Source organism: Heterocephalus glaber, unplaced genomic scaffold, assembly GCF_053883595.1.
Source record: "Heterocephalus glaber isolate CG9 unplaced genomic scaffold, H.glaber_assembly_v1.0 deba00000621, whole genome shotgun sequence".
Taxonomy (NCBI): domain Eukaryota; kingdom Metazoa; phylum Chordata; class Mammalia; order Rodentia; family Bathyergidae; genus Heterocephalus; species Heterocephalus glaber.
In genome coordinates this window covers 28990515-29007052 of record NW_028258153.1, presented here as the reverse complement: position 1 = coordinate 29007052, position 16538 = coordinate 28990515, and the positions used below count along the sequence as shown (strand labels likewise).

At 50.2% G+C, this 16538-nt stretch overlaps 1 protein-coding gene across 7 annotated transcripts in view; it reads left to right on the top strand.

The window, feature by feature from the left end:
- Positions 1 to 16538, top strand: part of Dennd2a (DENN domain containing 2A) — an 81529-nt gene that overhangs the window by 50468 nt on the left and 14523 nt on the right. For 5 of the 7 annotated variants that reach the window (XM_087206319.1, XM_021263695.2, XM_087206318.1 and 2 more), the window contains 9 exons: positions 3532 to 3732; positions 6242 to 6335; positions 6749 to 6799; positions 7492 to 7679; positions 10591 to 10700; positions 11552 to 11621; positions 13205 to 13282; positions 14525 to 14665; positions 15845 to 15993. In XM_087206319.1, coding sequence (XP_087062445.1) covers positions 3532 to 3732; positions 6242 to 6335; positions 6749 to 6799; positions 7492 to 7679; positions 10591 to 10700; positions 11552 to 11621; positions 13205 to 13282; positions 14525 to 14665; positions 15845 to 15993 — 1082 coding nt within the window. The remainder of the gene's footprint in view (positions 1 to 3531; positions 3733 to 6241; positions 6336 to 6748; positions 6800 to 7491; positions 7680 to 10590; positions 10701 to 11551; positions 11622 to 13204; positions 13283 to 14524; positions 14666 to 15844; positions 15994 to 16538) is intronic. The other 2 variants (XM_021263698.2, XM_021263699.2) reach the window with 2 other exon arrangements.

Genomic DNA, 16538 nt, shown 5'->3' with positions numbered 1-16538 from the left:
TCCTTCTATACCCCTTTTCTTCAGGGTTTTATCATGAATGGATATTGGATTTTGTTTTTCTGCACCTATTCAGGTGATCATGTGAATTTTGTCCTTGCTTCTGTTTGTGATGTATTATACTGCTGATTTCCACAGTACTGGGAGTGAAACTAGGGCCTTTGCCTTATGCTATATCCCCACCCCCTTTTATATTTTTTATTTTGAAACAAAGTCTCAGTGAGTCACTAAGTTGACCAAGCTGGGCTTGAATTTCAGTCTTCTGTCTCAGCTCCAGGAGTGCAGGATTGCAGGTGTGCACCACCATGCCTGGCTATACTTTCTTATCGTAATAGATAGGTAATAGATTCACGTAGTTCATACTTCAAAGAGTACACAGAGTAGACAATGAAGATTTTTCTCTTGCCTTTGTCCCACTTTTTTCTCTTCCAGAGCAGCTATGGTGAATCAATATCTTGATCTATGCAGAACTATTCTTCCAAAACTATTCTACACATATGCTAGCAGTTTCTTACAACACAGACACAAAAATTGCATATTGTACTATTTTATACCTTACTTTTTATGCATAATAGTATATATCTGAGAGAACTTTCCCTAAGAGTACAAAAAAATTTGACCCTTGCTATCATAGTGGTCTACTGTGTGTACTGTAATTTATTTAACCAGCCTCTGTTGATAGACATTTATGTTGTTTCCAATATTTTGTGATTACAAACCATGTCACAGCATACCATATACTTTGTACAATATAACTTGTACCTGGCACAAACATATGTGTCTGAGGAGGGGATTCCTCAAGGCGGAATTGCTGAAACAAAGGGCACATGCTTTGTCATTTTAATACCACTAGGTGCTCCATGGAGTTGGACCGGTTTATATGCCCACCGGTGCTGTGTGAAAGTGATTTTGTCTCTGCTTTTCACCAACACGGGAAGTTATCAAATTGGGGAGAATGTCTTAAACAACAGAAATTGATTTTCTCATAGTTTGGGAGGCAAGTTATCAATTTTTTTTTCAGTACCGGGGATTGAACTGGGCCTTTCTACCACTGAACTACAACCCCAGCCCTTTTGATTTTTAAATCTTCTTCTTTCTTTCTTTTTTTTGGTACTGGGGGTCCAAGTCAGGACCTTGTGCTTGTGGGGCAGGCAGCAATGATTTTTAAATCTTGAGACAAGATCTTACTAGCTTGTCCAGGCTGCCCTCAAACTTGCAACCCTCCTGCCTCAAGCTCTCAATACTAGGATTACAGGCATGTACCACCATCATGTCCAGTGAGTTATCATGGCCTAGGCTGGCATTTCTTTGCTTGCTTTTTGTTTTGCTTTGGATTTCTGTTATTGGTGGTGGCGGTTTGTTTGTTTGTTTTTTGAGACAGGGTTTCCATATGTAGTTGAGGGTGGCTTGAACTCACTGTGGAGCCCAGATAGGCCTCAAATTCATGGCAGTCCTCCTGTCCTCAGCCTCCTGATTGCTGGGATTACAGGAGTGTGCCACTTTGCCCAGCGGGTATGGTTTTCTGAAAAAGGATCTCTTATGAAGTCCAGGCTGGCCTTGAACTCACAGTATAGCTCAGGTTGACCTCAAACTCATAATCCTCCTGCCTCAGCCTCCTCAGTGCTGGGATTATAGGCATGGGCCAAAACGCCTGATTTAAATTATCTTTTTTTTTAACCTTTGCTAATCTGAGTGAAAAATGTTTCAGCAGTTTTAGTTTTCTTTTATAGGTGAAACTACGAATCTATTCATATATCTTAGAATCATTGTATTTCCTTTTCTATAAACTTTCCATTCTTTTGCCTGTTTTTTTTAACTTGTTAATCTTTTTCTCAGTTTGTTTTAATATCAGGAAAATGAGTCCTGTGTTGAACTGTAAAACCTTTTGCTTGCTGTGCTGGGGATTGAACCTAGGGCCTCATGCATGCTAGGCAAATGCTGTACTGCCGGCCTCTAAATTTTATAACAGGTTGGGGTTTTTTTGGTACTGGGGATTGAACTTGGTCCTTGTGCTTGCACAGCAGGCAGCAAAACCACTGAGCTAAATCCCCAGCCCTGTAACAGGTTTTTTGTTTGACCTTTCTTTTTTCTTTTTGGTTGAGACAGGACCTCATGTTGTAGCCCAGGCTGACCCCAAACTCCAAGCCATCCTCCTGCCTCAGCTTCCTGAATGCCAGGATTACAGGCATCCACCACCACTCCCAACTGTAACTTTTCACTTTTTAAAAAGTTGTTTTGAGGGCCAGGGATTTACCTCGGTGGTTCCAGCGCCTGCCTCACAACCACAAGGTCCCAAGTTTGATCCCCGGTACCAAAAAAAAATTGGTTTTGGAAGTAAGATACTAGGGATGGAGGTGTGCCTCAATAGTAGTGTGTGTGCCTAACACACAAAAGGCTGTGGTGATATTGGGTAGCCCCTTCTAAAAGTGGCTCACCTAATAAATATTTCCGGGCTCTAGGTTGCTGGCCTCTCCTGGCAGTTCTTCCCATCTTGCACAAAGAACTGAATGAAATGAGCAAAAAGCAGTGGCAAAGTTTATTTGAAAAAGTAAAAGTTGAGAGCGAGGGGAAAACTGGCTCTGCAGAGCAAGCTTGGGCAGAGTAAAAGAGGAAAAAGCAAGTCAAAGGACACCCTGGAGGAAGCAGCGTGAGCTGTCATGAGGAAAGCCAGGATAGCAAGCGCTTCTTGGGGTCCATGTCCTTATTTGTTGTCCAAATCTCGAGGAAACCCATGAGAGCTTCTACATCCAGGTCCTGAGAGGCAGTGCTGGTATTCCACCTCTCAGGCTGAGGTCAAGTCTAGCTAGGCCTCCTATTGAGAACCCCACAGGCAGGGCTTTGGGAACTGCGCTGCGCATGTGTCCAAGATCTTGTACTTAATAGGTCAGCCTCCTTTTTCAGCCAGTTTTGCCACACCCTAATCTCCTCTCTCCCTGGGTTCAGTTAATCAGCAGCAAAAGAAAGAGGAGGAGGAGAAAAGAAAAGAAACTGAGTTCGCACAGAGCTACCACAGGGATACAGCCACGCTTAGCTGTGTCTGCCAATACATATGCCTTGGATTGTCAGAAAGTCCCATCTGGGCTGGGCATGGTGGCACATGCCTGTAATCTCAGCACTGGGGAGGCCGAGGCAGGAGGATCGCTGTGAGTTCAAGCCCAGTCTGAACTATATAGCGAGACCCTGTCTCAAAAAACGAAACAAAATAAATACAAAAAAGAATGTAGCTCAGGGGGCAGATTTAGCTCAGTGGTGCCATACCTGCCTCAAAAGCTCAAGGTCTTGAGTTTGATCCCCAGTACCCCCCCAAAAAAGGATGTAGCTCATTGGTAGCAAACACCTGGGATCACTCCCCAGTACTGGGGGGGGACCCACAGGACTCATCTGTAAAGTCAGATGGAGCCGGGCGGGGAGCCGTCTCCGTCCTTAGCACTCCAGCGCCTGTCTGTACCCATGCTCTCCATCACCAGCACCTCCAGCTGCCTCCAGTTCATCCCCTTGGTATTGATTACTCTGCTTTCTCTTCTTCCCTCACAGCAGTCATTGTCCAAACCTGCTTTTTTCTGGCAAAATTCAGAGAGGAGGAACTTCAGACTGCTGGATGTGAGGAAGTTGAGTCGGGATGGAGCAGGGTCCCCTCCCAAAACCAGCCCACCCTCCACTCCCAGCAGCCCCGATGACACTGTCTTTAACCTCGGAGACCTACAGAACGGGAGGAAGAAGAGAAAGATCCCCAAGGTAATGCTTGCAGTGAACTTCCGGTTCCAGCGTGCTCCCCTTCTCTGTAGAGGAGGCTGGGAGGGCCCCAGCTCTGGTCCTCCGCTCTGTATCCCCAAAGGCAAGGAAGACGCAGGAACCCAGCAGGCTGGGACACCCAGGCCTAGGTCCTGATCATTATTTTACCAGAACCATACCCTGCCCCCCTGCCCCCATAACGGAGATTGAACTCAGGACCTTGTGCTTGCAAGGCAGGCATGGCACCAGTGAGCTAAATCCCCGGCCCCCTTGATCGTTTAGTCCCATGGCCTTCCTCTTAGCCGTCCCTCTCCCTGCCTCCACTACTCTTCTAATACCAGACAGAGTTTGATCAATCAGTTTTGGGCGAGGACTTCACAGACCGGCCCTGCCCCAGCACTTTGTTAAAGTGAGCTCAGATCACCTTGGCTCTGCGCATGCAGGGAGGGGTGGGGCAGTCGGGGTCAGGTGCAGGGCCAGGCTTAAGACCTGCAGCCCTGGGGCTGCGTGTGGGAAGGGGCAAAACTCCCGACGTTCTGTTGCTAGAAGGCAGAGAGAGGGGCAGGTAGGTGCCCACCCTCGGCCCCTCCTCCTCCTCCCTGACTAGTTCTGTATGGTCCTGGGGTAGAACCCAGGACCTTTCGCACTCTGTGCAAGCTCTGTACCCCTGAGCTCCACCAAAGACTGCAGGTTGCATGTTGATTTTGTGTGAATCACTGTAATCCCAGCGCTCAGCAGATGGAGGCAGGAGGATTACAAATTTGAGCACACCCTGGGCAACTGAGTGACTTAGCAAAACCTGGTTTCAAAATAAAGGGGCCAGATGTAGTCGTACACACTTGTAATCCCAGCCCTTGGGAGGCTGAGGTAGGAGGATCTCTGTGAGTTCAAGGCAGGCCAGGCTACACAGGGAGTTCAAGGCCAGTCTGAACTACACAGTGAGTCCCTGTCTCAAAAAATGAAACAAAATAAAATAGCAACGTAAATAATAAGCATTAAAATATTCATAGAACGGGCTAGAAATTTAGCTCAGTGGTTCCGGCGCCTGCCTTGCAAGCACAAAGTCTGGAGTTCGATCCCTGGTACCCCCCAAAAAAGAAAAAAAAATTCATAGAACATGGAAAATGATTACCATCCTTTGGAAGAGAGCAGTACTGGGGAACCCAAAGCCTTGCATGTGCTGAGCACACATGCTACCCCTGATTGACATCCCCATCCTCCATCCTATATTTTTGCTCACTGATTTATACAGATAAAAAACGATAAGCTGGACACAGGTGCATACCCCTATAGTCCTAGCTACTCAGGAGGCTGAGTCAGGAGTATTTCTTGTACTTCAGAGTTCAAAACCAGCCTGGGAAACACAACGAGATCCCATCTCTAAAAATAAGTTATACAACCTTTGGCACATGGCTGTCCAGCTCTCTGTACATGAAATAATAAGAATAACTCCACAGGACCCGAGTTCGATGCCTGGTACCAAAAAAAAAAAAAAAAAAAAGAATAACTCCATGTGCCACACAAAACCTTCATTTGTGGAGCTCCTGTCTGTGTGGGTTTCTGAATTGCACATCCCGGGAATGTGGACTCTGACAGCAAACCCATGGCCTCTGGCAGAGCAAAATACAGAAGCCCACAATCTCCAGCCTCCTGGGAGAGAAGGGAAAGCAAGTGCCCCAGGGGTGCCAGAGTGTTGCTGGTCTGAAGCAAGAGCAGAGCTTGCCTTTGCTGCAGGACTGTGTCCCCCGTCAGCTGCTGGTGTTCACCGAAACAGCTCTGGCAGGGTCAGGGTGGTGGCTGTCTGGGCTGGGTGGCCTTCTTGGAAGCCTGGGTGGACTATGTCACATAACAGAGGATCCCAGTACACTTTTTTGTTGTTGGTTTTTTGAGACAGGTTCTCACTGTAGCCCAGGCTGCCCTTGAACTCATGGCAATCTTCCTGTCTCAGCCTCCCAAGTGCTGGAATATAGGTGCACACCACCATGCCCTGCCTTTCCAGGGCACTCTGGCTCCTCTGGGAGCACATGGAAGGTCTACGAGGCTGGCCCTGAACTGTCCCCAAAGACAGGGCAGGGTGCTCCAGGGCCCACGTACTCCTGTGGCCAGCTCGGGGACTGGTAACGCTCTGACCCTGTCCCTGTCAGGGCCACTCGCATTCTTGGAATGATTCCCACTGTAGGGGCCCAGCCTGGGAACTGTGTTTTTCTGTCTCTTCCTTTTCTTGTTTTATTTTGAGACCAAAAGGTCCTTCCCAAGCCATGGTGACATCAGTGTCAGAGGGACAGCTGCCATCACAACAGGAGTGTGTCTCAGCTGGCTACGTTGGCCTATGGGGAGCAGGGGACAGCACCCTGCAGTTTTTGTGGCTGTGTCATTCCCGTGTGGCAGAAAGGGATGGATAATTACAAGAGCGGGAGGCAGCACCAAGCATGTCCGCTCCATCACCCTGGGTGGGGGACACTGGCTGGCACCCTGGAGGGTCACGGTGGCTCTTCCTCGCCTGTGTCTGCAGCTGGTGTTGCGCATCAACGCCATCTATGAGGCCCGGAGAGGGAAGAAGCGGGTGAAGAGGCTGTCCCAGTCCATGGAGTGCGGCTCAGGGAAAGGTAGAACTCTCCACCCTCCTCCTGCCCCTGAGCACCAGAAACGCTTCCTAGAAGCTGCTACAGGGCTGGCTCTGTGGGTCACCACAGAGGGGACTGAGATGGTGCTGCCGTCCCCAGGAACGGTCAAGGAGCCGGGAGCTGAGCCCGGGTGGCACATGTGTGGGTCCCTCTGCCTTGGCCTGACTGTGGCAGCCGCGTCCCTGGCTCAGCACAAATAAAGCAACAGGATCTGAGCCAGGTGCTGCCACCTAACTAGATCCAAAGTAGTCTGGAAATCCACTGTGCTAGACAAAGACAGAGCTTGTCTGTTACTTAGAACAGATGGCAAAATGTCCCCTCTGAACTAGAAATTTTGGATCTGTTTCCTGCAGTAGAGCTCACATTTGCACGTCTTGCCTTGTGTTTCCGTCTAGTGACAGAAGAGAACAGTGAGTCTGACAGTGACACTGAGGAAAAGCTAAAAGGTAAGGACAGCAGTGCCACCATCATGATCCTTGCTGTCTAGCACCAGGGACGCATGTGACCCGCCAGGTTTGCTGGGGAGACGTGGGTCCTGCCAGGCTTGCTGAGAGGACATTGGGCCCCAGCCTAGTACAGGACCAGAGTCCTGAGGTCACAGGCATGGGCCACTACACCTAGGAACTCTCTTAAGATCTCAGGGCCTCTGGGGCTTCATCTATAGGATGAAGTTTTTGAAATTGTTGGTGCCCAAGGGCCTAACCGCTGGGGACCCAGGTCCACGCTTTCATGAGTTTTCTGAGATTTCTCAGTCCCCAGGGAGAAGGCAGAGAGAGCAGGCTTGGAGCTGCTGAGCAGGGTAACAGGGACCTGGGCCAACCCAGGGGAAAGCAAGATGGGGGCTCCCAGGTCCACCGGGCTTGGCCATTGCGTCACAGGGATGTTTACAAAACTCGCACTTCTGAAAGCCCCATGCTCTGCATTTGGTCACATCCTGGGAACAGAAAGATGACAGAAAGGAGCGGGGCGGGGGGGGACAGATGGGGCGAGTCTCTAGCCTGCAGGGCTGTCCCTGGCTCCTCCCGAGGTTTGGCAAGGGTGCCGGAGATTAGCTAGGTGTGGGCACAAGCACTGCGGCTCCCTGGCAGGGAGCAGTGTCCCGCTGAAGGTCCCTCCCATCCTCCCTCTCTGTCCCCAGCTCACAGCCGGCGCCTGGTCAATGTGAGGTCTCGCCTGAAGCAGGCCCCTCAATACCCAGCCCTTGACCATGAGCTCCTCGAATACCAGGAGAGGCAGCTCTTCGAGTACTTCGTGGTCGTGTCTCTGCACAAGAAGCAGGCTGGGGCCGCCTACGTGCCGGAACTCACGCAGCAGTTCCCTCTGAAGGTATCGGGCTGGCCACCGCCACCAAGGCACGGTAGCACTGTCACCATTGCCTGGCTGGGGCATGGACTTGAGGAGGTGGGGGAATCTGAGGAAGACCTGGGCTTCAGGACCTCGGAAATGGCCCTCAGTTTGGTCTGCCATAGGAATAAATCTAGCTGGGCCTGGTGGCGCACACCTGCCATCCCAGCTACACAGGAGGCCAAGGCAGGAGGATTGAGTTCAGGGCCAGCCTGGGCTACATAGTGAGACTTAATCTCAAACAAAAGGTTTTTTTTATTATCACACATGTATCTTTTTTTTTTTTTTTTGGTACTGGGGATCGAACTCGGGTCCTTGTGCTTGCTCAGCAGGCGGCAAAACCACTGAGCTAAACCTCCAGCCCCACACATGTATCTTTATGACAGTTCATGGACGTGTTGCATGTATGTGCGTGTGTCCACAGACGGGCTGACACTCACCTGTCCGTGCCTGTGTGTGTACCTGTGAGCTGGTTGGGTGCACGGCCATGTGGGAAACTGCTTGACCTTGCTTCTCTCCAAGGTCGACTCTTCAGTGCTTGAACATGTCTCCTGTGTGGGAAGATGTCATTGTTCCTTCCTGTATGTCCTTTATCTATTGATTGATTTGTTTATTTTCCATAAATTGATTTATTTATTTTCCAATAAATCCTGAGTTCCGGGGATCGAACTCGGGACCTTGTGCTTGCAAGGCAGGCGAGGTGCCACTGAGCTAAATCCCAAGCCCCGTTTATGTCCTTTATAATTTGGGGCCTTCACTCTGGTAATTATGTACATCTGGTATTTGCCTCTTTCCAAGACACTGTAAGAGAACTCAAGAGCTAGTGCTTTTGGGCCAGGGATTTAGCTCAGTGGAGCCCCATCTGCCTTGTAAGCACAAGGTCCTGAGTTTGATCCCTGGTACCAAAAAAAAAAAAAGAATTAGTGCTTTTGCTGGACATGGTGATGCACACCTGTAATCCCAGCTCTCTTCGAGGCTAAGGCAGGGTTGTGACTTTGAGCCCAGCCTGAGCAACTTAGGAGCTAATGAGACCCAGTCTCAAAATGAAAAATAAAAAGGGCAGAGGATGTAGCTCAGTGCAGAGTCCCTGCGCTAAGGTTAATCCCCAGTAATGAAGAAAAAAAGCACTTTAGGAACATTGAGCTAGTGAATTGTCAAGTCAAAGACCATCCTGGGCCATGCATGGGGTCTTCAGTACCATGCATAGAAGTGAGACCATGATATAGAAGAAAGTAGTGACTATTTGTCACAAGGAAAAACTAAAAGACCGTCAGGAAGTGGCTTTGAGTCTGTGAGTAGCTGTTGCGGTTCTCGGGCTGGACACTGTCGTAGCTGCAGTATTAATGCACCTAAGGCTGGAGTTGAATTCAGCCTGCCTGGGGAATTGGACTGGAGGTGGCTTTGAGGCTGGAGTCAATCACCTCAGTCTGCTCTGTTCCTCTGGTTGGTCTTTTTTTTTTTTTAACTATAATAAAACCTATTACACCAGCTTAGCATGAGCAAGGCCCTCAGTTCCATCCCTAGCATCACCAAAGAACAAAACAAAACAGATTTCTGTTCCTACATGAAACTAGCATTCTTGTGAGTTTAAATATAATCTCTAGGGCTGGGGATTTAGCTCAGTGGTTTCATCACCTGCTGCGCAAGCACAAGGACCCAAGTTCGATACCCGGTATAAAAAAAAAAAAAAATATATATATATATATATATATATAAAAAAAATCTCTAAATCAGACTTTATTTCTCCTGGTCCTCAGTGAGGCAGTATTCCTGTATTCTTTGGGATAACAGAGAGAGAGGAGAGAAGGCCAGAGATAAGGATTGCTTTTCTCCCACCCTGGTCGTGTTAATCAAGACAAATACCACACCATCTCGGGGTATTTCCACATCTGTGAAATAAGAACAGCTGTGTGATGTCTAGTTCCTTTCTAGTTCCACACTTAATGACTCTGTGAAATTAGCTGAGTTTCCTGGTACTATATAATCATTATTTATTTATTTATTTATTTTGATACTGGAGATAGAACTCGGGACCTTCGCTTGTGAGGCAGGCGGCGGAACCACTGAGCTAAATCCCCAGCCCATATAATAATTTTTTTTAAATTTGTTTTGTGGGCCGGGGTTTAGCTCAATGGTTTTGCTGCCTGTTGCGCAGGTGCAAGGACCCGAGTTCGATCCCCGGTACCAAGAAAATGAAAAAAAAACTTTTTGTGTGCTACTGAGGATGGATCCCCAGCCCTTATTTTGAGACAAGGTCTCACAAAGTTGCTAAATTGCACAGGCTGGGCTTGAACTTGGGATCCTTCTGCCTCAGCCTCCCACCGTGCTGGGATTTCAGGCCCATACCACCCCACATCATGCAGTTCTGCTGTATGTGTCCGCTGAGAGCCACAACATTCTTTCCTGGCCCCAGAGAGCGAAAGAGCGGATTGGGATGCTCATTGTGCCTCCCAGCTCCCTGGGCCTCCCACGTGGAAGGAGCCACCATGGTGCCTTTCACTTCCTGATTGGAATGGTTAATGTTCTAACAGCCTAGAGAACATCGCTCTAAAACATTGCAGCCAGGCGTGGTGACTCACACCTGTAATCCCAACACTCGGGAGACTGAGGCAGGAGGATCATCATGAGTTCAAGACCAACCTGGGCTACCATGAGGAGATCCTATCTCAAAAAAAAAACAAAATTATGCTGTTTTCTTGACTTCCCCCTAAGGCTGTATGTAGCTGGACTCCTGTGGGGAAAAGGCCCCACAGACAGCCACCGAGCCTCGCCAAGGCAGGAGGTTGAGGGACAGTCATAACACAGAAAGGCGGAAGATGAGGTCCTGGCCGCCGCTGGCCTCACTGGCCCGCATGGGGCTCATTCTCGAGCCTCTTCTGCCCCCTCTCTGCAGCTGGAAAGGTCTTTCAAGTTCACGCGGGAGGCTGAGGACCAGCTGAAGGCCATTCCGCAGTTCTGTTTCCCCGACGCCAAGGACTGGGCACCTGTCCAGCAGTTCACCAGGTACTCGCCAGCCTCCCCATCCTCCCCAGGGAGCGGCCGTGGAGAGCCGACCCCACCCAGAAGGCAGCCCTGCCACAGCAATCCCTCTGGGCCCGGCCCAGGCACTTCCCCCTGCAGCCTGGGTACAACTTCTCGGAGCCAAACCGGGAGAGTGAGGCAGGATGGCCACAAGTTCAAGCCTAGCCTGGGCAACTTAGCAATTTAATCAGTGAGGCCCCCTTTCATAATAGAACAATAACAAAAGGGCTGGAGATGTAGCTCAGTGTGAAGGCCCTGGATTCAGGCCCCAGTACCACAGAACAGAGCAGAGGCCCCTGCGAGGAGAGGCGCCTTGCTGAGTGAGCACATGGGTTTCCTGGTTGCCTGCACCCCACAGCCCTTGTGAAGATGATGCCAGGCAAAGAGGGGTCGCCCGTCGCCATCCTCACCCGGCGCTGCCAAAACATTTCAGTGCCTCCGAGCCGGTGCCGCTCTGGGCTCAGTCCCCACCTGGGCTTCCATGTTCAATGGCTGCCAGCTCTCTGCTGTCTCATGTGTGTGTCTGAGTGCTGCAGGCCAGACAGCCTGGTGTCGGGCGCTGTGTCATGCAGGGGTCATGGTCTGTGTCCTCAGCCATGACAGTAAAGCTGCTGTGTTCTGTGCAGTGGGTGGTTCAGGTCACGGCGTAACGGGGTGGAAACCTCATTCCCTCTCGAGACACTGGCACCTGACCTCCCTGGCGCTTCCTTGGAACTGTCATGAGCACTCAGCAGTGGACTGGGCAGCTGGCCCGTCCCTGACCCTCACTGCAACCGTGCTGAGGCGCCTTTTGGACAGCTCGCCTTGTAATGCCTTTGTCCTCCCATCCACAGTGAGACGTTCTCGTTTGTCCTCACCGGAGAAGACGGGAGCAGGCGGTTCGGGTACTGCCGAAGGCTGCTGGTCAGTATGGCCACTAGGCGGCCTCAGTCTGGCTTTTGGTCCCTTGAGACTCCAGTTTTACCATGTGAGAAGGAACACCAGGCACGGAGGGTTAACCAGGGGCGTTAAAAACACAGGGAAAGAGTCTCGTGTGGTGACACATGTGTACACCTGTAATCCCAGCACTCTAGGAGGCTGAGGCAGGAGGATTGCAGGTTTGAGCCCAGCCAGGGCTACATAGCACTTAGCAAGACCCTATCTCTGGAACAAAAATGAAAAAACAAACAGAAAAAAGTAAAAGGCCTGGGGATGTAGCTCAGTGTGAAGGCCCTGGGTTCAATCTCCAGTCCCACAAAAAATAAATAAATAAAATAAGAACCATATATACAGAAAGGCTGGGGCCTCACCTGCATTTTATTGGTAAGCAAAAGTAATTGTTCCCATCAGAAAGAAAATATTTTCTCTATTGTTTTCTCACCAAATTAAACACGTGTCCATCCTTAAGATAAGTGTCCTTTCTAATCCCCCCCCCCCCCCCGCCGGCAGGGATTCCTTAGGGAGAACACTCAAAGGGGCTGCTCAGGAGACAAAGGCCACGCCAGTGTCCCCTTTGGGGCAGTCGTCTGCCAGAGTCCAGAAATGATTCGGAGAGATCACACTACAGCATTTTAGGGCCTGACTTTTGGAGGACCATTCTTTTGAAAATGTTTAGTAGTGGAAATCTCTTTCCACTCAGTTCATTTGAGCCTTAGAAACAGGCTAAAAAGTTTTAAGAGTTGGGCCGGGGATTTAGCTTAGTGGTTTACCACCTGCTGCGCAAGCGCAAGGACCCGAGTTCTATCCCCGGTACCAAAAAAAAAAAAATTTTAAGAGTCAAGTAATGCATGTCACAGTAGGCATTCAATAAATATCTGGTGGATTAAATACCAGGTAAAAAGCATGGATGATTGAAAAGTTAAGCAGGTTGATAAATTGTGTCATTTAAATTACTTTAGGCTTAAAGGTATCAAGGTTGATTTCCCTTTTGGTTTGAAAATGAGCTTAAGAGTCAGTTTCCAAAAAGATCTTCAGCAATAACTTCTCATTTGGAATGGTCATTCTAAAGGTGTCAAAATGACTCCTTAGGAGGAACTTCACGCAGCAGGTATGGCCCGGCCTCCTTACTTAGTGGGACGTGTGCCATACCCTAGAAGGGGCCGCAGAGAAGGGGAACATAGACACACAGTGACCGGAGGTGCTGCCTGGCAGCGACCCATGCCTCACTGGTTTTTAAAAGCTACCAACACTCAGGGCCGGGGATTTAGCTCAGTGGTTTCGCCGCCTGCCTCGCAAGTGCAAGGACCTGAGTTCGATCCCTGGTACCAAACAAACAAACAAAAAAAGCTACCAACACTCAGGAGGCTGAGGCAGGAGAATTACTGTAAGTTCAAGGCCAATCCGGGCTTCATACCAAGGCCAGCCTGAAGTACATAGTGAGACCTTGTCTCAAAAAAAAAAAAGCAAAAACTATGGTGTGTGGAAATGGTATGCAATAGACCCCAAAAGCATTTGGGTCTGCCTCCCCATGGTTGGTAATGCTCCTGAAGGCCTGCATTTCTCTCCAGCCTGGAGGCAAAGGGAAGCGCCTGCCTGAGGTGTACTGCATCGTGAGCCGCCTGGGCTGCTTCAACCTCTTCTCAAAGGTGAGAATTTGGACCTCAGAGAAAGCAAGGGGAAGCCAGGTGTGGTGCATACCCGCCATCCCACACTCTGGGAAACTGAGGCAAGAAGATTGCAAGTTACTTAGCAACTAAGCCAGATTCTGTCTCAGAAAAAACAAAAATAAGAAAAGGGCTGGGGATGTAGTACAGCACAAAGGCCCTCGTTCAATCCTCAGTACTAAAAAAGGAGAGAGACAGGGGAGAGGAGAGGGGGAAGGAAGGGCTGGGCCCAGAGGACCCAGGAACATGCGAAGCTCCCAGTACTTCACAGTCTTGTTCTGTTTTGCTGCCTTCCCCTTCCCCTCCCTTCTCTTCCCTCCCAGGAGAAAGTCAGAACAGAGGAGGGCCAGCCCCAGGAAGTAGAGAAGGGGGCAGGGAAATGGAGTTGAGAGAGGGAGGGGTGGATCCTCCCAGAATATGCCAGGGGGTTTAGTTTCTTTCCCTTAGCATTGTTTTGTGTCAAATTAGTTTCTGCTAGAAAAAAAAAGACACCTGTGATTGACGTATATATGTGTATTTCAGTGTGTAAGTTTATTAAAGTATTAATATAATGTGGGCCTCTTTCCTGGAAAAAGTGTGTGACGCATAGGAATCGCCATATTGAGTCAGCTTAGCTGCCACAGTGTTCTGGATTGGTGTATAGGACACAAGTGCTGTCCTATGTGATACTGATCTCAGAAGTTAGGTAGAGTGTTAGCATCATGTAAGCCTAAAATGTACCAATAAATGTTTTGCTATTTAAAAAAAAGAAGAAGTTAGGTATAGAAGCTGGACATAGTGGGGCAAGCCTGTCATCCCAGCACTCAGGAGGCTGAGGCAGGAGGATCACAAGTTCCAGGCCAACCTGAACTACATAGCGAAACCCTGTCTCAAAAAAGCAAAAAAAGAAAGAAAGAAATTAGGTATAGAATACTTGACTGGGCTGTGTGAGACTCTGGATTCCATCCCAGCTCCTGAGCGAACAAAACATAGGAGTTAGCCCAGTCAGTCACATGTCAAGCCCAAGGTCAAAAGGGCAAGGTACCCCCTACCAACAACAGGAGCTACAGCGTCTCAGGGCTGAGGGAGAGGATAGGTGGAAGGAGAAGAATCGGAGCAATAACTCAAAGAACCTGAGAGCCTGGGCCCAGGTCTGAGCCACACACAGGCCCTCATCCTCCGGAAAGGCACTGCCCCCTGTTGCCCGGCCACAGCCTAGCTGAGCAGCTTTCCTGACCCTTGCAGATCTTGGATGAGGTGGAGAAGAGACGCCGCATCTCTCCAGCCCTCGTGCAGCCCCTCATGAGGAGCGTCATGGAAGCCCCTTTCCCCGCCCTGGGCAAGACCATTGTGGTCAAGAACTTCCTGCCAGGGTCAGGCACCGAGGTGAGTGGCAGAGTCACAGTGGGCAGAGGGGCTGGCTCAGCAGGCTGCCGGATGCAGTGATCACAGCACTCGGGAGGCTGAGGTAGGAGGATCCCAAGTTCAAGCTCAGCCTGGGCAACTTAGTGATTTAGCAAGATCCTGTCTCAAAAAGTAGAAAAAGCGCTGGGGTGTCTCTCATATTTACATTTTGGTCTGTACCTGCACAACTTTATAGTGTAAAACAGATCCTTTGTGGGGAAGACAAGCTCAGGTGCTACTTTCATTCATCGCAGACTTTGAAGCTTGTCCCCTCCTTGGCTGGGCTAACATGTGATAAAGTTTGTTTTTATTCTTCCCATCCACGGCTTACAGCCTCAATCTCCCATCCCAGCCGCTCTGATAACCCAGGCCACTGCTGGGGACACAGGACGGGCAGGGCTGGGGCTGGAAGCTTTAGGACTAGCCCAGCTTCCAGCACTGGATGCCCTGAAGAAATGCTTGGTAGGCCCCAGCATGGTGGTGCACACCTGTAATCCCAGCACTCAGGAGACTGAGATACTGTCTATAAGTGAATGATTGATTGATTGAATGAATGATGAATGAATGCATGCATGCTAGGGGCTAGGGTGGGGCTCAGGGGCACAGCACTTGCATAGCATGTGACAGGCCCTGGGTTCCATCCCCAGCACTGCAAAACAAAAGAAAAAGAAGGGCAATGCCCATTGAAGGACTGGGTCCTGGGTATGCTGCTGGAGCCTGCCGGGCATGTTCTAGGCCCCTGAGGTTCTGCCCCAGCTAATTAATGGTCCTCCTTGAGACAGAAGAGTCCCCCAGGAATCTGTGGTGAGAAGTTTTTAGCAGTCATAGGGCACTCTCTGCAGGGAGCCTACTGTTACCTGGGGACATTGCCAAGGACCGCACCCCTCCAACTGCTTCCCCATCCCATGCACCCCTTCCCGCTCCCCTGGAACCCTTCTTTCCCCAGCCCCCCCCCCCTTTTTTGGTACTAGGGATTGAACTCGGGACCTTGCACTTTCGAGGCAGGCGGTGGAACCACTGAGCTAAATCCCCGGCCCTCCCCAGCCCCTTTTGTTTTCCCCTTTTCTCTTTCTTCTCTCCCCTTGCTGAGGACGCAGAGCCCAGGAGACCTGGGAGAGGCCGGGCTGAGAACGCCCCCATAGCTGTCCCGCTCCCTGGCAGGTCATCGAGCTGTGCCGCCCGCTGGACTCCCGGCTGGAGCACGTGGACTTTGAGCCGCTCTTCTCCTCGCTCAGCGTCCGCCACCTGGTGTGTGTGTTCGCCTCGCTGCTCCTGGAGCGGAGGGTCATCTTCATCGCAGACAAGCTCAGGTACTGTGCTTTGTGCACTCGGGCGTGGATGGCAGCAGCAGGGGCCTGTGCTTAGGCTGCAGAGCCATGTGGGGTGGGCAGCAGAGATGGGCACTGAGGCTGGAGGTTTGGAAGCCGCAGCCATTAGGTAAACTGAGGTAGGCACGTTGTTATATGCAAAGAAGTGTTGACACAGGCCCCCTCCAGAGTCCCCCATCCAGAAAGGGAACGGGAGTAAGGGGACCACAGTGCATTGCGTGATGAAGGTTGTTAGTGAGTTCTGGCCGGGTGTGGTAGTGCACCCTGTAATCCCAGCACTCAGAAGGCTGAGGCAGGAGGATCGCTACGAGTTTGAGGCCAAAGGCAGCCTGAACTATAATAGTGAAACTTTTCTCAAAAAACAAAATAAAGCTGGGCCAGGGATTTAGCTCAGTGGTTCCAGCACCTGCCTCGCAAGCACAAGGTCCCGAGTTCAATCCCCGGTACCAAAAAAAAACCAAAATAAAGCAACTGACCAGATCACACATGGTCACACACACTGTTCACAGCCCAGGAGGTTGCTGTGC